Source organism: Balaenoptera musculus, chromosome 3 (assembly GCF_009873245.2).
Source record: "Balaenoptera musculus isolate JJ_BM4_2016_0621 chromosome 3, mBalMus1.pri.v3, whole genome shotgun sequence".
Taxonomy (NCBI): Eukaryota; Metazoa; Chordata; class Mammalia; order Artiodactyla; family Balaenopteridae; genus Balaenoptera; species Balaenoptera musculus.
Genome location: NC_045787.1, coordinates 152366922 through 152387257, shown reverse-complemented (window position 1 = coordinate 152387257; position 20336 = coordinate 152366922). Strand labels below are relative to the sequence as shown.

General features: G+C 53.9%; 1 protein-coding gene across 5 annotated transcripts in view; it reads right to left on the bottom strand.

Annotated features, from left to right (window-relative positions):
• The window catches only part of TBC1D9B (TBC1 domain family member 9B), a 44251-nt gene continuing 23915 nt past the window's right edge, over nucleotides 1–20336 (bottom strand). For 2 of the 5 annotated variants that reach the window (XM_036847054.1, XM_036847057.1), the window contains 15 exons: nucleotides 15699–15860; nucleotides 15237–15387; nucleotides 14509–14723; nucleotides 12881–12998; nucleotides 11453–11738; nucleotides 9581–9710; nucleotides 9354–9452; nucleotides 8517–8585; nucleotides 7258–7498; nucleotides 6778–6843; nucleotides 5037–5108; nucleotides 4723–4773; nucleotides 3095–3154; nucleotides 2401–2507; nucleotides 1–1294 (listed from right to left, as the gene is read on the bottom strand). In XM_036847054.1, the coding sequence (XP_036702949.1) occupies nucleotides 608–1294; nucleotides 2401–2507; nucleotides 3095–3154; nucleotides 4723–4773; nucleotides 5037–5108; nucleotides 6778–6843; nucleotides 7258–7498; nucleotides 8517–8585; nucleotides 9354–9452; nucleotides 9581–9710; nucleotides 11453–11738; nucleotides 12881–12998; nucleotides 14509–14723; nucleotides 15237–15387; nucleotides 15699–15860 (2514 nt within the window). In that variant the 3' untranslated portion in view covers nucleotides 1–607. Of the gene's footprint in view, nucleotides 1295–2400; nucleotides 2540–3094; nucleotides 3155–4722; nucleotides 4774–5036; nucleotides 5109–6777; nucleotides 6844–7257; nucleotides 7499–8516; nucleotides 8586–9353; nucleotides 9453–9580; nucleotides 9711–11452; nucleotides 11739–12880; nucleotides 12999–14508; nucleotides 14724–15236; nucleotides 15388–15698; nucleotides 15861–20336 lie in introns of those variants that run through there. The other 3 variants (XM_036847055.1, XM_036847058.1, XM_036847059.1) reach the window with 3 other exon arrangements.

The window sequence follows — 20336 nt, the reverse complement described above, 5'->3', positions numbered from 1 at the left end:
TAGTTTTTAGTTCTTCCAGGGATTTATTAAGGCATTGAGCATAGTGTGATTTTTAGCCAACTGAAATGAATACAAGGAAATATATCAGGACCTGAGGGATATGTTTTTAAGGTTAATGGTGAGGACGACAAGCTGAAAGAGAATTGAGAGTAACACCTGTGCAGGGGGCACCCACCCTGGTGCAGCAGATGCTTTCTGCCCGTGTCCCCCAGCCAGAAGCTCAGGCTCAGGGGCTTCCGAAAAGCATCTCGAAGTTCTCACCATTTTGGTGCCCAATAGGCACTCGACCCCCCTACCTGGTGCCAAGTGGCGGGAAAGCCCCCAGAGCACGCAGCTGCAGAAGAGGAGGTGGAGGACAGGGTGTGGCCTGGCCACAGTGCAGGGCAAGCAAGGGCAGATCAGAGAGCCCCTGACACTATGCAGGGGCCAGGAGGCCCAAGGCAGAACGAGGGGGTGGGGAGCCCCTGCCTGGGCCCCAACTGCGACTGTTCAGCCTTCTTTCCATTTACAACTCACTGCTTCTGGGGAGAACTGGAGGGGTGTGTCCTTAAAGAGAAAACAGAACGGGAGGGAGGGAGGAGAGGCCAGCCCCCAGGCCTTGGAGCCCTCAGCCCAAAACCGCAGACTGCTCATGGTCACTGGAGGTGCTAAACTGTCTCTCCACCTTCCTCTGGTCCTTGATCTTGAGTCCAATGTCTACCCTCTTCTCAAAGAAGTTCACCAGCACGGACTCCGTCAGGATGGAGGCCAGGATCTGCTCGAAGGAGATGCACCAGTCTGTGTCAACGGCACCCCCACTGTGAGTGGTGGCCACGGGGCTGTGGGCCTCCCCACCCACCAGCACTGTGTCATCAGCCAGGTCCTCACACTGCAGGGAGCCCGTGCTGACCACTGAGTACGAGGACATGGACATGTCGTCTTTGGTTTCGTCGTCAGACAGAGGCTGGGAGGGCGAGCCCTGCCCCTCGCCGCCGCCCCCTTCGCCCACCACCTGGCTCTCCTGCGGTGCTTTCCCAAGGTGGGCGTCTCCACCCGCCTTGGCCTGGGGGTCCCCTGCAGCTGGCGGCTGAAGCTCCTGGGCCGCGTCTTGAGGGGGGTCTGGAGCTGGCGGCTCGCCCTCCTCAGGGGCACTGTCCCTGGTCTCTCTGCCCGACCATGCAGAGAACCTCCTCCCCACCTCCCCAATGCGGAGCAGCAGGCTGGCCACCGTGGCGATAGCGTGGTACAAGTCCTGCTCCATGGGGTCTTCGCTGAACATGTTGTAAAGCGTCTTGCACAGCTCTATGAACTGCTCCTTTTAAGGGGAAAAACAGAAAAGGGCAGGGAGATGGTAAAGAATGGGTCAGATTGCCCTCAGATGATCCAGACTCACAGTGCTGGCCATTCTGATTGGCGTGAGGGTGCTGTCCCGTTAGTTGTCTCCGTACACCTGTGTCTTGACATGTCCATTTCACAGATTAGGACACTGAGGTGCAGAGAGGGAAAGGGCTTTCTTTTCCAGCTGCCTTTCTTTCAGCACATATAGGAACATTTAGAGTCTCTCCCTGTCTCTATGTCCATTCTGTTAGCAGAGACAGACCTATTTCTATCATACCTTTCCAAACCCAGTGACTACAACAAGTGCTTCTTCACTGTGTTTTAGAATCACTCTGAGTTTTTTATATCTTTAATCGGAAGCGCCTTCAACTCTCCTTTAAGAAGCTCTTTAGAGAGTGATGACAAGGTAAGGCAGCTTGGGTTGGTTGAGAGGGGTGAAGAGGTCAGGTTCCAGGTCCTGAAACCATATTTAGGCTTCCTGGCCTGAGAATGGGATGAAACCTCCCTCCACGGCACCCCATTCTTCAGGCCTGTGGATGAGAGAGCACCCAGATTGCAAGGTCCCCCTTCGGGCAGAGCAGACCGTGGTCAGGCTGCAGCTCAACAACTGCCTTTGGTTACATGTCTGTGGTCCTGGCTGTAAGACCCTTGGCAAGATGCCACGGTCCTGACGCAGAGACGAGCAAACAAACATCGGGTGGTGGGTCGAGCGGGCCTGTGTGTGCACAGCTCCGAGCGGGGCCTGGCAGGGAGCAGAAGCGCTGTGATGTTGTCTCATAAATGGTGGTGTGAGTCTCTGCCTTTTGAGGCTAACCTTCCCCAGTGCTCCTCTGGTTCACGGATACCGATTAAACCAAAGCAAGTCATCACCAGCGGAGTGTTCTGGACAAGGCCCTGAAGCAACTGACCCCTTGTCCTCCTAGAATAGTCCCTGACTGCTGCCTGACTAGATGTTCTAAAGGTAGGCAGGAGAATCCCTACATTCCAGGGGGTGCTGGGACGGTGGTGAGGTGCTGGGTGGGAGGGCTCAGCCTCAGTCAGAATTTTCCAGAAACATCTGTTGTGTGTTCTGATTGGGCCTACCTGGTTCATCTTGGGAAGATCCTTAATTGTCTCCTTCTGAACCTCTTTCTCCTTGGCCCACATTCGAAGGTAGTGCCGATAGTCGGGAGGGCTGGTTCCCTTCTCCTCTGCGAGTTGGGAGAAAAAAATTAATCTCCATCTGTCAAATGAGAGAAAGAGGGCTGGGGGCTGGTAGCAGGGGGTAAGTGGGTTTAAGTACTGTCTGGCACGGAGTTACCTGGGCCCTATTACAAAACACCCCGGCATTTGGGGAGGTGGTGATAGGAAAAAACACCCTAGAACACTCATGGGTCTCCCCTGAGTTATGCTGAAGTAGGTCTGAGCTAAGCTGATGAGGATGGCCCCTAATCTGTCTTCCCCAAGATGATGACAGAACCATGTGGAGGCTGGAGAGAGGGCGGCATGAGAAGGAGAGGCCGGCTGGGCACCTAGAGGAGTCCTGGCAGGAAGTAGGCACCCCCAGAGGGAGGCGGTGATGGCTGGGGGTGTTCACAGCTACAGGAGATTCAGGCCTGGGGCTGATGAGAGCTGGGCAGCTGATGGGCTAGGCATTCACCTCAAGGAGAGCTGTGGTGTCAGGCATACATCTGCCATCTCCCCAGGGTACGGGGCTCTTCTGCAGTGACAGGGCAACCAGACCCCACCCACCCTGGGGCCTCTACCAGCATCAGCAGATGTTGGCCTATATACACACCTCCTCTTTTTTCTTGGATGTTATTTCCAGCTCCCTCTTGCTCTTCCTGCTGTAGTGCTTCTGGACAATGGGATGAATAAAAAGAACAAGAACATTCTTCTGTTATGACTCCAAACCACTAAGGTCATTGAGTGGTCAGTCTAGTCTGTGCTCTCCTGCAGAAGCGGACCTGGCCCTGGGCCCTGGATGTTGCTTCTTTGCCTTCTCTGAGCAGGGCTGTTTCACTCCACCTGGTTACACTGAACCAGAGAGCCACTGAACCCTCACATCCTCTCTTTCAAAAGAATACAAGTCATACCACACAGTTCTTAAGTGAACGATGGCGCACGTTATGGGCAAAAAGTCTGAGACCAATGATTTCTATAGTTTCTGCTGATAAAGGTCAAACTCAGGGGAGTCCTAATTACCAATTCAACCTGCAACTGCCACACTAGCTGATGAGGAATTTTATGTACGTGAATCCTGCGCTCAGCACTGTATTTCTTAAAGTGACATATTTGCTGGAGTGTGCATACACCATGCTCCTTACGGTGACCATGAACTTGGGGCGAGCAGGCTGCCCAGCTTTTGCAGACCTGTTCCCTGAGGGAATGTGGCCGGTGGGGGGACCTCAGGTGGGACGGCAGTGTCCCAGCTCTGAATGGCCCTTGGCAGCTATGTGGTGGCAGGGAAGGGCACAGCGCTCCGGGCTCAGGCTTCTCACCAGGGAACGGACCGCTGCCTGTAGGCTACGTGAGGTCTGAGGACAGGAATCTGTACCCCGAGTCCCTGGCCTCTCCTGGAAGTGCCTGGGACAAGCCTAAAGCATCCTTGATTTGCTCGAGTATAACAGAAGATACATCTGTTTCTTTAGTTTGTATACTTGAAATCAAGGTCCTCAAGCTTCATAGTCAAGTTAAGTAAGCCTTTGGCACTGTCAACAGGATTGCTTTGGGTATCTTGATAATATCTTGATAGTACCTTTTAATTTCCCTTTTGAGCGTGTATTATCCTTGGTGTGTTATTACCTATCCCCCATGAGAAATTATAGGGCGGTGTTTTGGTTGGTTTTCTAGGTGTATTACATACCACCAGCTTGATTGCCAAATCCCAGGCCCAGAATGCCCCATCACCCTGGACCCAGTACTCCCAACAGGTTTTAAGTGTAGCACAGGGATGACTTCTAATAGGCACTCAACATACGTATTTTTCCCCAACAAAAAAGTTGTGTGGAACATGAAAATGTTTCCAAAGAAAGCATCTACCACTCTCCTGCACCTCTGCTCAGCTGTGCTTTGTCTGTTTCACAATGACAGCTTTGCAATGATAGCATTTTGTGTTTTCCTACGACCATGATGACAGAATACTTTCTGCATGTGGCTGGGGAGGTGACACCCTAGTGCCTGTGCAACACCCGCTATACTGTGTGTCCTCATTTACTGCCCCCACGCAAGCACAGCAGCTGCCCCTCTCCACCCCAGTCCACGGCTGGCTCTGGGTCCTCCTCAGAACTTAGCCACACAGGAGGCGTCTCTGGAACTAAGAGCTTCCAGGCCTCCTGACCATGCAGGGGAGCGTTCAGGAGATAAAACCCAAGGCCCTGGGGAAGCCAAGTGCAAAGGGGGCGCCCCTGCCCCCCAGGCACTGACCTTGAGCCTCCCAGGGCAGGAAAAGATCCAGGTCGGAGGCCAGAGGAGATGCTGGAAGGGACAGCAGAGGAGGAGCAGAGGCAGAGGGAGGGAGAAGCCCGGGTCCGGGAAGGCAGAGACAAGAGAAACAGGAGTGAGAACACCCCCGGGGGGCCTGGCCCTAGAGAGAGAGGCAGCTTCCCCCGGCTCTCGCTCCGCACCTCCCCACCCAGCACACTCCCGGAGCCCGTGGAGGGCCGCCAGCCGCCTGCAGGCGCCCCACAGCAGTGCTGCTCGGCACAGGGCCTGAGGCCAGTGGAATACAGAGTGCTCACCTTCTGAGGAGCTGTTCTCGGTGAAATAATGGGTCGCTTCCAGGGCTGACTCAGCCTCCTCTGGGCTCAGGGCTGTGCTCGGAGTGAAGGAAGAGTGAGGGCAGGAGGGAACAACTTGATTCTCACCGAACGAAACCTCCCTGAGCCCTGGACAAAGGCCCTCCCCCCACCTGCCACTGCGTGCTCCACAGCTCCCAGCCCCACCAGTATGGTGTGCGGTCATAGTGGTAACAGCTGACGACTGATTCTGGCTGACTCGTGCATTGTGTTTGAAAATGTAATATATACATATCCCGGATAAAAATCCAGTCAGCGCAGCTGGGACTTGGTTGAGCGGCCATCCTTTCTCCCACCCCATGATGATGCGGTCCAGAGGATTCTTTTGGGATGTTTTATGCCCCTGCAGGTACATATGCAGGGACCGGCCAGGCACAAGTGACTTGTTCTCACTTTATACACTTGGGCATTGTTCCACACCAGCACATACTGGCCTGCCTCATTTTGCAATAAAGTAGTCTCTGGGGTGTCGGATCCACTTGGTTCTGTGCAGGGGGCTTATTCTCCCCATTGTACGGAGGGGGAGGAAGTGAGCGAGTTTTAACAGTGCGTGGCACAAGGGGAGGTGGCAGGTGTGGGCCGCCACTAGAGCCCTAGATGAAGCAAGGTGGGCAGAGGTGGCTTGGGAGTGGCAGGGCTGGCCGCACGTGCCCTCATGGACAGGCTCTCGGCACAGTGGGGTCTGCCCAGCCCAGGCCTCTCTCTCAGCAGAATGAGAGGTGGCCTATACCAATCTTTCCATGGAAGTGTCCCCAAGGCCACTGTTCCTTGTTGCGTTACAGGGAAAAACCAGCCACAGGTGAGAATATCTGTGTCAGGAGCAGTTGTCTCTCCAACTCTGGATGCAGAGAACAACCCTGAGGGAAACTTTAAAACTACAGTCTGGGCCCCGCCCCAGACCAATCAAGTGAGAGCCTCTGGGATGAAAAATCACTCAGGCCAACTCTGAGGCAGCGCTGACTCCCAAGGGCAGGTCATGAACAGCAGCAGGAACCCAGGACAGCTCCACCCCAGAGCAGAACCCCTGGGGCCAAGTTTTCACCTGCCCGTCTCAATTCCCGCCTGTGAAAATGGGGAAGCCCTCCCCCCTGCACTTGGAGAACTCTGAGTGGCCACCCCTGCTGAGCCAGGCGAGCTAGGCTGATGAAGCAGTGAGACCCCATGCTTTGGGACCAGCTACCGTGGACTATCCACTGCCAGTGTCCCAGCAGGCCCGGCACTGCTAGAGAAGGCAGAGGAGAGCAGCCATACAGGGCCCCGGCCTCGGCACTCCCGGGCCGCTCCTCTGGTGAGAAACAGGAAGCCTGAGAGGCTTAAGGGTAAGCTAATCAACACAAGAGACTCAGACCTGAATACCCACTCCTGTGAGTCCCCCTCATGAGGGGGTGTTCTGGTTGAGTGACACAGTGCTCCATCTGGGCCTTTGCCTGTGGGCAGAGTCCTCCCTGAGACTCCCGCACATCCCTTCCCAGGCCACTCAGGTCATGGCCCTGCTCTCAGACCAAGATTGGGCTGGGCTTCAGCCCCCATGCTCTGGCTCCTCCACGCTCTCTGTCAGGACGGGTGGGTCTCCTAGCTGCCGCAAGGCCCAGCACTCCACAGAGGCCTGTGCCTTGGAATGCTGCAGCTCCAGCTCTGGACACGTGAGAAGCCCTTGCTGAGGAGTGGGACGGGAGGCTCTCACCTGGAGGCAAGTGCAGCTTGTAGAGCACCTTGAGCTTCTCTGTCAGGTCCCCATGGTACATCCTACCTGTGGAGGAAGGCCAGCAAGGAGGCACGCTGGCAAGAGGGCACAAGAGTCCCACGGCCAGTCCACATTCGAATACCTCCCCTTCCAATGGGTTCTGGTGGGACCCTCCTCGCCACCTGACTCTCTCCTGGACAGGACCCTGGGGGTGAGCACCAGGCCTCTGGCTTTCCCCTTCTCTGGGGCCTGCAGACCCGGCCTCCAGCAGTGGACTGAGGGAGGGGAGGGGAGGGAGGGCTCCCATTGGACCTCCATGTATCTCCAGTGGGAAAACTGCACTTCCTTTAACAAGGGTCAAGGGCTCCAGGCTGCCCTCAGCTCGCTGCAGTGGGAAGACTGGCCAGGACTGGCATCTGAAGGCTTCCTCAGAAAGGGCGCGGGCACGGACAGGCCCCTGCAGGCCCTGGGGCCACTCACTCATCCCTGTCACGAACTCCTTGAAGTTGATCAGCGAGTCCTTATTTTCATCCAGGAGCCGAAACATGCGCCCCGCCAGCACGGGTGTGTGGGAGCCACAGGCCCAGGGTGTCAGGCTGGCGAAGAGTTCCCGGAACTGGTTCGTGTCAATGCGGTACTGCTCCAGGTAGGGCAGGCTGGGGTCCCGACGCACAGCTGCAGGGTGGCTGCTCCCCCAGTACTGGCTCGCCAGCTGCTTGGCCTGCAGGGGGCATAGCCTGGTGAGATGGCCTGGCCTCCTGGCCCCTGGCTGCTTAGGATTACCAGGCTGCTTGGTGTGTTCACCCTCCTCCTCCATCCAAGTCTGCAGAGTCCTGGATAGTGAGCACTGGGCTAGACACAGCACCTCACAGAACCTCCTGCGTTGGTACCATCAGCCCCTTGTTTATAGCTGTGGGAGTCAAGACAGGGCCCTAGGACTGCCAGTCACAGCGGCCAGAGCGGGTGAGAGGCAGCACTGGCTGGACTGCTCTGACCTTAAGGCCACAGCAGGGTGGTTATCTTGGGGGTTGAACCAGAGGCAGCTGGAGGGGCAGATGGGACCCGACAATGAGATCAGAAAGGCATTGTAGACATGGCTGTTTCTGCCTGCTCTTCACACCCTTTCCCCTTCTTCTGTTAACAGCACCTGAACTTTTCTTGGAGAGCCCCTCTTGTCCCACCCTCAGGCCATGGGGTGGGCACGTGGCCCAGTTTTGGGTCAGCAGCAAACACCCTCCTGTAGCCACAGCACCTAACTTGAGTCATTCCATATGACATTCCAACAATCAACCCTCGGCTTTTTGCTAAAACCACTTAGAGAGAAAAATTTTCTTTTCACTGGGGTTACTGAGAGGACAGGATGACCTTGGAGGTGCTGACAACAGTCCTGCCACTTTGTAGGAAGAGCAGTCCAGGTGATACCTGAGGTAGGGGAGCTTGACAGGATGTTGGAACACCTAGATTCAGTCATGCCTGAAGCTGTGCATTCCTAGACTCTTCAGTTTCATGAGCCAATGCATTCCCTCTTATATAAGCTGACTTGAGTGGATTTTCTTCCACTTAAAAGAGTGTCCTGCCTAAACTCCAAGAAGGATTAAATTCTACCATGTGAACTTTGTAGTAACTGCATCTGAGGATGCTTTTAAATCTACTTGTCTCCTGGCAGGAGGCTGCTACGCTGAGGATGAATTTAGGGGACTAGGATGGGATAGCGGTCCTCCCTTGCTCTCGGCTGTCACCTTAAACACCATGTAAAGGTCCTCCAGCTCTTCAATTGAGAAACCAACGTCCCCAGGTATAGCTCGGACCTAGAAGGAAAGAGAAACAGGAAGTATTAATGAATTCTCAAGTTCCTGCTCTTTGAGAGAATCCCCATGGGGATGAGGGCGAAGACACGAACTGCCCTCTTGGTGTTGCCAGCTGGCTGAGCACATGAGGGTAGTCCATTCAGGAAAGAAGGTGTGGTCCACACTCTTACCCCTCATCACCCATCCTGCCACTCAATTCACACTCCCTGAGCTCCTTGCTGGTGGGCACTGGGGGTGCCTTTCTGAACACCCAGTCAGGGACACAGGGTGAGGGGCGGTGATCAAGAAACTGCTATCCGGATCCCTCGAAAGGTCCTGGCACTGGCTCTTTGGAAGGTGACCTAGAACTTCCCAGTAACTTCTCTCTCCAGAGACAGGAGGACAAAGGCTTGCAGCAGAGGTCAGCGGGCTGAGTGGATGGAAGGCTGGGTGGCTGAGTGTCGCTCCCCAGGGGCAGGGGTTAAAGCCAGGCCTGAGGGCTCAGTCCAGAGTGGGATCATGCTTAGCCTTTAGGCATTGAGGCATCAGAGAAGCTTCCCTGTGACCAATCCACAAGCAGAAAATTGTGACCAGCCCTCTCCCCACTTCCCTAAATTTGCACCTTCACTCCTGGATTCCAGTCCCACACAAGACAGTGCTAGGGGACTCTGCATCCTGCTTCTCGGGGAAGTCTGGAGATTGCTCGGCAGAAGCAGCCCACTTGGTCACCATCCCCACCCCGGCTCCAGCCTGCACCCTGGGGCCATGGGAGCCCGGGCCCGTCCGTACCACACTCCTCTTGGCCGTATCCTCCAAGGACTGGATCACTTTCAGCCTCTGTTTAAACCGCATCTGTTCAATGTCCTCGGCCCTCAGGCTGCTGAATTTCTACCAGTCAGAGATGATTCAGTGAGATAAGGTGGAACCACAGAGCAGAGGACAGCCACCCGCCATGGCCAGCTACACCCATGGCCCAATGGAGTGGTCTGGCCAAGAAGCCCCCAGGGAATGCTGACCTCATATGACACCTTCAGGAGGTCGAAGATGTCCACCTCTTCAGGAGGGTCATCTCCACTGGTCAGCAGGGCATGGAGGTGTGGGATAGGAGGAGAGACACTCTGCTTATTGACCACATTATCCAGGTATCTGTAAGGATTAAAGGACAGAAATCTAGATCACCCACAGGTGACAGGGGTGTCTTACCCATGGCTAAATGATGTGGAGAGACCTAATTTGCCCAGACTCCCAATCAATGAGCGAGTGTGCTGAGGGCTGGGCATCCTCCAGGAGAGAGAAAGATGAGCCACTGCAGGGAGGAGGGGGAGAGGCACGCCCTGGTGGGTACCCTGGCAAATCAGGGATGCCCCCTGGAGGCAGTGGAGAGGCTTGACCACTAACTCTGAGAAAGCTAGGCTGTCCACTGGGGTCCCATGGAGGGGGGGTGGGGCGGCCTTTACAAGTCCAGACCCTACCAAACCAGGAGAGAGGTTTGTCCCAGCTGGAGGGATGACACGCTTCCTCCATCTGGCGGGTCACTGGGCCAGATGTGAGGACTCCCTGCCTGGCCAGGAAGAATCAGGGACCAAAGGAGTGTCCCAGGAGGAAGGCGAGGGAGAAGCCCTGCTGTGGGGGTGTCCGAGGAACACAGCCTCGGGACAGGGCCTGACTTTGGCTGGACTAGCCCAGCCAGGACCTCACACTCTCCCAGGCTCTCTGGCCGGGCCTGACACTCAGGTGGGAGACACCCACTGCCTCCGGCACCATTCCTGGTCAGGCCCTGCTGCTGAGGAGGGGCCCCATCTGTCTGGTGTGGGAGATGGGCATGAAAACCACTTGCCGACTCTGGTCACGAGCTGAGTATCTTGTCATCACTGAGGACAAAGAGCTAGCATGGCCCATAGCAGAGAAGCAACAACTCTGCCAGCCTGGGACCCTTGCAGGTTCCCAGTCAGCACCTGGGCTGGCTCGGCAGGCAGGTGGCAGCGTTCCTGGCTGTCCCCAGTGGCTGGGAGCATTCCAGGCTGGGCAAATACATGCACGTGGGCTGGCAAGGCTGTATAGAGCTCAGGGCCTGGGCCACAGTGAGGACTCCCCCCCAAGGAAGGCACCTGGATATAAAGGCCTTGAAGGCCAGGCTGGGGGACTTAGATCCTTTGTCCAGAAAACCACCAGTGGCACAGGTAGTCCCCATGTCCCAAGGGAGGAACAGGGTCAGATTCTGATCAGGAAGAGCCCTGTGGGATGCTGGTGGATGAGACTGGAGCAGGGAAAACTGTGACGATGCAGACACAGGGCCCTTGGCAGGGGTGTCATGGGTCTGCCCTGAGGCTGTAGGGGTTGAAGGGAGGGGCTGGACGCCAGAGAGAGTCCACGAGGATGGGATGCGGGGACTGAGGGAGGACGAGCCAGCCAGGATGACCCCGGGCCTTAGGCGTGCCTGGCGGATATCAGCTCATTCAGCAGCTACCGTAGGCCCAACATGGGCCCTTGTCTAGGTGACGGGGTGAGAGGGATGCTGCTGAGCTGGGAAAGGCACGACCAGGACTGCTTTGTGGGAATAACGGACACCCAGCCTTCGCTAGAGGCGGGAGGCCCTGCTCTTCCGGCTGCCTCCTGCGCACCAAGCCCTCTAGCCCAGTGTTCTCTGGCCCACTACCTGTTTTACCTTCTCCCAGCACTTATTACTACTCCAGTACTCTTCTGCCTCCTTCCAGAAAGGAGGCTCTCTCCGCCCCCATGGAGTATCCCCGGGTCTAGCCCTGTCTGGGCACTTGGTAGATACAGTCCCAGGATGCTGACCAAGGAGCACATAGGGCTGGGGATTGGGGGGGTGCTGCAGTCAGTGCTGGCCAGCTCCCCAGCAGGAGGAGGGAGGCCGGCTCGGTCACCTGCCCAGGACAGTCATGGCCTCGCCCTCGTCGCTGCAGCCCAGTAGCTGGTCCATGTTGGCATCCAGGATGGCCAAGGCCACCTGCAGGATCACCTTGATGCCCTCATAGAAGAAGCAGTCAACAATGACCGCAGCGCTCTCAAAGGGCATGACGCTGAGGAAGAGGGTCAGGAACCAGGAGAGCGAGATGCTGGAAATCACCCCCAGGTCCTGCATCTTCTCGGAGAGTTGGGGCAGGAAGTCTCTCGTGAGCTCTTCGAAGATGCCTTGGTCCACCAGGGCCCCTAGGGAGAGAACGAAGGAGTCTGAATGGTGAGCTCACACCCCTGACTCAGGCAGGACCTCATGTGGGACCCCAGGGTCTGAGTTGCAAGAAGCCCACCTGGTCCCCAGCCAGCTCTGCTTACAACTGAGGGCTGGAGGTGGGCAGGTGGGGTGGAGAAAACAAGAACGGAAAAAATCCTGTAAGTTTCCTTTCTACTACTTCCAAACCACTGTGTGAAAAGAACGATTTCTTCCACTATACTTGGATTTTCTTTTTGGGAAATACTAATTTCTCTCTAGGGCGTCAGAAGTAAACAGTGAGCAGCTGCATAGCACAGGGAGATCAGCTCGGTGCTTTGTGACCACCTAGAGGGGTGGGATAGGGAGGGTGGGAGGGAGACACAAGAGGGAGGAGATATGGGGATATATGTATATGTATAGCTGATTCACTTTGTTATAAAGCAGAAACTAACACTCCATTGTAAAGCAATTATACTCCAATAAAGATGTTAAAAAAATAATAAGAAAAATTAAAAAAAGAAAAACAAACAAAAATAACAAAACAAAACAAAAAAAAGAAATAAACAGTGATCTCAGTAGCTTGTGTGTGTCCTGACCTGAAGCTTGTGAACAGATGCAATTCTAAAGGACCCCAAGAGTGGAAACCCCCAAAAGCAAACAGTAAGGGAAGGACATTTTAGAATAACAGACTTAATTATATATGTAATTAAATATATTTGCAAGTGCACTTCCATTTAATAACACAGATTCTACTGGCTGTGAGTTCCTAACAGTTGACATGGGGGTATAACTATATGCTCTAAGTTGTGATACTGGAAATTTTCCACAATAAAAATGTTTAAGAAGAGTTAGATGGATATGAATTTAGGCCCCAAGCTAACTTCTTCTCTCACTGCCAGCAACTCCTAGAGAATCGCATAAAGTCTGGGAGAGACGGCTGGGGTCTGTGTTTGGCTCTCCACTTTTTAGGTGTGTGAAGATTCAGCAGCTTCCTAATCTATGGAGCAGAAGCTGTGACTGTCTGCAGCCCGGGGCAAGGCTGCGAGGCCTCCAAGAGCTCACCTGTGGGATGTGCTGAATGTAGACCTTGCCCAGGGAGGCCTGCCACCCCCACAGGGAGCTGCCAGTCTCGGGCACTCACCCACCACCCTGGTGTTGTAGTAGTCGGGCAGCATGCGTTCACAGAGGGCCACCAGCAGCCAGAATGCCTCCTCCTCGCTGCCATAGAGCAGGAGCACTGAGGTGACGATGTTCATGGCCTATGGGCACAGAGACAGTTGGGGGGGTCATGGAGCTGTCCCCTCCCAAGTGGCCTATGCATCCTCCTCTACCAGCAAGCCTGGCAACAACAAACTCTTCCACCCAACTCCGGGCAATCTGCCAAAAGGCAATTTGCAGGAAATCAATTTGACCAAAATGGTCAACCAAGTTCCTCAAATTGGGCCTGCAGGCATTTGGACACCCGAGAAGGCGAGGCCCTTCTCCGGCGTGGTGTCTGATGTCACAGGTGCAGCACGGGGCCAGAAGGATGTGTGAGTGAGCTGCGTGCAATGGCCACATGGCTGCAGGGAGGCCATGGCAAAGTAGCGACCACGCACAGCCTGAGCCGATACCAAGGCTTGTAAGAAAAAGCTTCAATGGTGGCAAATTATCTTAAAAATGATTTAGAGCCAGCACACTGGTTTTCCATGCACTGGAAATATGTCCTGCAGAACACTGGTCCTACAGAAAAGTGATTTCTCTGAAATCCAGAGGCAGTCACAGGGAAACAGAAAGCCATCTGACCTGGCCATGAAAATGCCCACTAGATTTAAAATCAAATGCCCCCGGAAATGCAGATCAAAACTGCAGTGAGATGCCACCTCATACCATTAGGATGGCTACTATCAAAAACACAGAAAATAACCAGTGTTGGTGAGGGTGGCGAGAAATTATAGCCCTTGTGTATTGTGGGTAGGAGTGAAGAATGGTGCAGCTCGTGTGGAGAATGCTATGACAACTCCTCAAAAAATTAAATATATGATCCAGCAATTCCACTTCTGGGTATAATGCCCAAAAGAACTGGGTTTGGATATTGTACACCTATGCTCATAGCAGCACTATTCACAATAGCCAAAATGTGGAAGCAACCCAAGTGGCCATGGATGATGAATGGATAAACAAAACACGGTGTATACATACAATGGAATATTCTTCAGTCTTAAAAAGGAAGGAAATTTTGACACATGCTACAACATAGACGAAACTTGAGAACATTATGCAAATGATATAAGCTAGTCACAAAAAGACAGTACTGTATGATGCTTATATGAGGTACTTAGTCAAAATCATAGAGACAGAAAAGATAATGGTGGTTGCCAGGGGTAAGCAGGGGAGTTGTTTAATGGGTACAGTTTCCATTTTGCAAGATGAAAAAGAGTTCTGGAGACGGATAGTGGTGATGGTTGTACAATGATATACCTAATGCCACTGAACTGTACACTTAAAACGATTAAGATGGTAAGTTTTATGTTATGTGTATTTTACCACAGACACAAAACAATCCTACGCCTCAGGACCCAGACCAGAAGCACATACATGGCATGGGGATGAGGTGAGCGATGAACACTGCTTCTAGTTTCATCTTTTTCTGTGATTAGGATCTTCCTGGGGGGACAGGGCACAGTTGCAGGTGTGTGAGGCCATCACTTAGGCCCAGGGCCACGGGGAGCTGCTCCTGTGAGCTTCTGGTGGGAGGTGCTGTCTCTGGACCCTGCTAAGCCCCTGTACCTGGCAGTAGCCAATGGTGGGGTTTCGGAACGCGTAGGCAGTCAGCACCCGGCGGAGTGCAGCGATCCCGAGCTCATTCTGGAAGGCAGGGTGCTCAGGCATGGAGCGGTGGAGGTCTCGCTCGATCTCCTCCGTGGCCAGGCTGTTCTTCCCTGTGGACTTCTCCACCAGCTCAGCATAGTAGCCAGGGTGAGTCACCATCTCGTTCCAGGCCCCTGTGGAGACGCAGCTGGTGTAGCTGTCTCCCTCCTCCTCCCCTCCCGGGACTCTGAGGGCAACAGGGCAGGGTGGAGACGTCAATGCACTGCAGAAGAGAAGTGGCACTTTGGGGCTGCAGGGAGGCCAAAAGAGTTGGCCAGGAGCCAGGCAGTTTCCCTCATGCCTGCTTCTGAGGGGGGTCGCCCCACCAAGTTCAAATGGCTGACTTCCCCTCCTGAAACCATCCAAGTGGCCAAGGGCGTGAATGTTGTCAGAGCCTGCCCCAAGGAAAGGAGGCCTCAGGAGGCCTGTTTGCCTTCCACTGCCGGTGGGAAGGCACCACCCCACTGGTGTCTGCTCCCCGGAACGCCCCTCCTGGCACACATGAGCTTCATTACAGCTGAGAGTCCTGTTCCCGCCCTCTAAAGGCTGGTGGTTCCTGCCTGGCCGACTCAGGAGGCCAGCTGGGGGTCAGCCGAGCTCCCACATGGAAGCTGAGGCTGTGGGGCCGTGAGGCCAGGGCCTTTTACCGGAGAAGAGGAGCCACAGCTCCCCCCGGAGGCTCTCGGGGATGCCCTTCAGCACCAGCTCCCGCGTCCTGGTGGTGCGGTACATGCACATGCCGCGCCCGAACTCAAAAAAGTGGATGTTCCATGACTCCTCTTTCATCTTCTCCTTGGCCTGGGGGAACAGCAGACAGGGGGTCTGTGGATGCGACCCGAGTGCTGAGGCAGGTGTCAGGCCCTCCACCTCTCCTCCAAGGGCTTGTGGCGAAAATGCCATGAGCCCAGGCTGGGCTGCGCACGGCATCACCCTCGGGCGTCAGGGACACGGGACCCCCTGCAGAGGCCTGAAGCCCATGACCAGCACTGCTGAACAGGTCACACAGGGTGTCCCTGGGCACTGCACATCGTCACCCAAGGGCCGCAGACTGGCCCTGCCCTTCCCCCTATCTGGCCTGCATGGTGGTGGAGCCCCGAGTCTGGGCTTACCCCCTTGGCTCCCAGGTCCTCCACGGGCGTGTTTCTCTGGAAGAGTTTGAGCAGGCCCTGGGAAGCGGTTGGAGCCTCCTGTGCATGGGACCCCTGGAGGCCACCGAGGGGTGAGGTCGGGCTGGCAGGCTGTTCTGACACCTCCTGAGGAGCTGGGGAAGACTGGGAAATACAACATGGGAAGGAAAGCACTGAGCGAGTGAGCTGCCCCACTGCCTGCGGGGTGGCCGTGCGGGAAAGAGCAGGAGGCCATGCTGTGGCTCAGCCCTACCTCCTCTCTGGCCAGACACACACCTGTATTGTCCTCCTTCACCAGGCACAGGTTCTGGTGCTCATCCTGTCGGGCCCTCTCTCCGTGAGGTCAGGGCCAGGAGAGGAGAAACCGCAAGGAGACAGCTCCACGTGCCCCTTCCTGAACTCTGTGTCCCCTACAAGGGCTGGACTGGCAGCACTCGTGCGTGCTCCCTGGGATGCCTTCCTTGCTCCAGCCTCTGGGGTGCAGACCCTGCCGAGCCCTGTAGGGACAGCTGCTGGTGGCGTCTGCCCGGACTGTTCTCGGGTCCCACCATTGTAGCGCTGCCCCATGGGGCCCCTGGCCACAGTGACCGGCTCAAGTGGAGAGTGCTGGGAAAGAGCACTGGGGCCCCCACTGGAGCCCAAGCATGGAGGGGAAAGCGGAGCAGAGGCAGGGTGACATCAGGCCTGCTCACCCAGTACGTCCTGAGACTGATAGCCTGCCTCACCCTTTTCAGACTGACAGAGTCCTAATTGAGGGCATGCCTCCTGCGGGTGCCCTCAGTGACAGCTGAGTGTGGGAAGGAGTCCCCTTTCCTCTCCTCCCTCCCTCAGGCCCTGTCCACTGCACCCTCAAGGGCCCCTCAAAGAAGAAGGGGCTCCCAGGCCCTCTGAGGGCTGGTGGCTGTCCGCAATGCTCCCTCTCTCTGGGCCACTTGCCTGGCGTGTGGTGTGGCCTACAGCGGCCACACATCTCTTGGGCCACACCACCTCTTTCCTCTGGACACCTGTGCAGCTCAAGACCGGGTTCTCCTTGGCAGTCCGCCACACTTGCAACAAGGCTGTGGGGGCTTTGGGAGGCGAAAATAAAGACACAGGCCTAGAACTAGGTGTGTGGGGAGGGGGGTCCCCACCTGTGGGCCATCTCTAACCATAAACAGGGCGCTGGTATGGCTGTAGGACCCTCCCCAGTGTAGGAACCTGGGAATCTGCTTTCCCGTTGCACAGATGGCCAAACAGCAAGTGAAATGGATCCTGGGTGGTTCTGGGAACATACTGGGGGGCAATATGGGGCTGGGAGAAGAAAAGGGGGGCATCAAGGACAAAGGTCTAAAAGGAAGCCCTAACATTCAGGGTTCTTCCCCTGGCTTTCTGGAACCCCTACCCCCAGCCCTCACCCAGCAGGGCTAGTGAGGAAGTTCTTAGTACCCTTCAGGTACAGTGTGGGTGACACCAGGCAACTGCCCCTGCTTGTGGATTGTGTTCTACCTGCAGGCACCTGACTTCAAGGTGAGTTCACTGCCGTGGGCAATGGCCTGGGCAGGGAGCTTGTTCCCTAGCCCGGGGGTCAGGTGGAACAGAGTCAGTGCCCACTCTGTCTGTCCTCCTCTCAGCTCCCTCCCCAAGTGCCCACCAGCAGGAACAACACCGCTCTTGGGTGGACACTGGTCACTGGCTCCCTTGAATCCACTTCTCCTTCTGCCAGCAGTGGCTTCCAATTTTGGGGGGGGCACAACACATCTCTCTCCACTCTTGGACCCACACTTCGTGGAATCCACTGAGGTCTGCGGTGGTGGCCACAAGCTAATCAGCATTTTCCATGCCTGCGGGGGCTTGCGGGTACTGTGTCGGCCACTCTGCAGGGAATGTCGGGGTGAGCCAAGGAGGGTGCAGGGGCTGCACCACCATGCTGGTGCCACACATGCCCCGGGGATGACGCTCAACCAGTGGAGAGAGCCCAGCTCTGATGACAGGTGGCCAACTGTGTGGACTTCTTGGCTTCATGGGCCAGTGAGCTCCCCTTCTGCGTGCTCCAGTCTGAGCTGAGTTTCTGCCCTTGTGCCTGTCAGCTCTGATCCCACTGGCTGTGGTCAAGCAGGGGTGCTGGACACCTCCCCCCAGACTTTCACCCTCTCTGTGTTCCTTACATCAGAACCCGCACCACAGCTGTGATGGCCTCACAGGGAACACATGCTAAACTCATCAAACTGTGCTATTTCAATATGTACAGCATATTGTATACCAAATTTACCTCAGTAGAACTGTTTTTAATAAAAAGGAAAAAAAAAAAAAGAGAACTCTGCTAGGTTCATATCCACAGCCTGCCCCTCTGCCCCTGGCTGGTGTTTTCAAAATGGATTTTAGATCAACTAAAATACATTTTCATGACAAACTGCCCGAATCCAGGGACATGACCCCAGTCCAGACCCCAAGCATCCTGATGCAGAGAGCCTGCTTCTGGCTCGAGGTTCCCTGCAGAGACAAGGACACAGATGGACTTGCAGGCCACAGAGCACTGCAGAGAATCAAAAATCTCAGTGCCGGAAAGGAGACTGACTCAAGGATGTGACCTCAGCAATAACCATCCTTTGTGACAGACAGGTTCCTGGGGTGATGGTGAGCTCACAGACCCATGCTGCCTGGGAATCCAGTCTCTCTCTCCTTCCTCTTGGTAACTGTCTCACACATTTTTCCAGCGCAAACCTCCCAAACCACCCATCTTCCTCACTTCCTACTGCCAACTACTGAACTGAGCAAGCAGAAGCAGGAGCAATCTGACAGCTATCCACGGTCACCCCCACCGGCCCACCTTCCCACATCTGTGGCCACGCATGCCAGGTCCAATTCTCCCCCGACTTGAGCCCACGATCCTACCGCTCTCGCCTCTAGGACCTTCTTCTGGCAACTGCCCCCTCTCCACTGGATTAATTACCATCAGCATAGTATCATGCTGTTGTCCCTACAAGCCCTTCCCGTTCTTCAACTGGGTGGTGCTCACATGTTATGTCCACTTTTGTGAAAGTGCATCAAGCTGTGTACTTAGGATCCATGCACTTTAGAGTATATACATCACAGTCCGATTACAAGGTCACACCCTGACGGGACCCCTGTGATTCTCAGCTGGCCTTTCTACAAAGTTTCTGGAAAGAGTTGCCTAAACTCACTGTATCCTTTACCGCTCTTTCCAGTGTTTTCTTGAGAAAGTGTCAGAAAATGTATGTTTATGTTCTAACAGTTACCTTTATACTAATGTCTTTATACAGTACCCTGGGTCCCCTCTTTTTATACACTGGACTCCCTCCTAGGGGCAATACTAAAATTAGCGAGTAGCCCTGATCTTCCCCCTCCACTCCTTTCCCTGCCGACATATAATTTAAAGTGATATACCTTGCTCTTACTTAATAAGGCAGTCAGTGAGCTTATTCTACTTTCCATACCTTCTTTTCTCATGTTTTCATTGTACTCTATGTATTCAGAGAATATAAAATTACACATGACTTGTCACCTTTATCCTTGTTATCTAGTCCTATTTCTACAGCTAGATACATTCAATGCTCCCACCAGACCTTCTGCCAAAGCCTCTTCCATCATTTCTTGGTTGTCTGAGGTTGTTCACTATTAGATTCCTCAAACGCTGATAGCTTCTGTGAATTCCTGCATGTTCCTGACGGCCTGTGGTCTTGATACCTGAACGTCAGTTTGCCAGATAGAAAATCCTGGGGTCACAGCTTTTTTACTGTATATCTTACAAAATGTTACTCTATTTGTATAAAATTTTGCTATCAAAATGTCTGACACCTCTCTGATTTTCATTCCTTCATAAATGACTTGGTCTTTCTTGACTGGTTGCCCAAAATAATTTTTTTAATCTTTAAAATCTGATAGTTTTACTAGATTATATCTCAGTGTGTATATACTGCATACTATTCTGTATTTATTTTCCAGTTGTACACATGCTCTTCCACCAGGCAGGTTTAAGTCTTTTATGTTCAGAAAACTTTTCTTGAATCGTGGTTTCTATCAGTTGTTATTCCACAGCTTTGTTTTTCTTTTTTAGGGAGCTACGTTATACATAAGTTGGATTTTCTTTGCCTGACTTCTTTATCACTTCTCTTGACTACTTTTTCTCTCTCTCTTCATTGGACTCTCCTCTTACAGCCTTTCCCTCCGAGTCTTGTCCTTATTTCCCTTAATGGACTTTCTGTGGGGTCTATTCAATCTTGTGCTCTTGGTTGTATGATATTTATTTCTGAAATATTTCTGTATTCTTTTCTAATTCTTTCCTGACTCCTGTCAACTCTCTTTTCACATTTTTCTGTTGCCTAGTCACTTAGTTTCCGAGCTTTCTAAAAATTTTTTATTTATACCATTCTTTAGTAGTTTCTAAACCCTTTTCTAATTCTTTTTTAGGTCATTTTGAAATATTAGGGTACAGGTTTCATCCGCTTTGGAGGGGATGCTGTTCTGGTGTGCTTTGTCTGTGGAAGGTTTTTTGGATCGTTTTCTTCTTTGTATAGGGTGTGCTCATAATCTTCTTCTGCTGCTCACATTTGAATAACATGACTTTTTCTGTACTTACAGGAGGATGTTGTATGTATGGGGTAGCTGTTTGCACTGCACAGT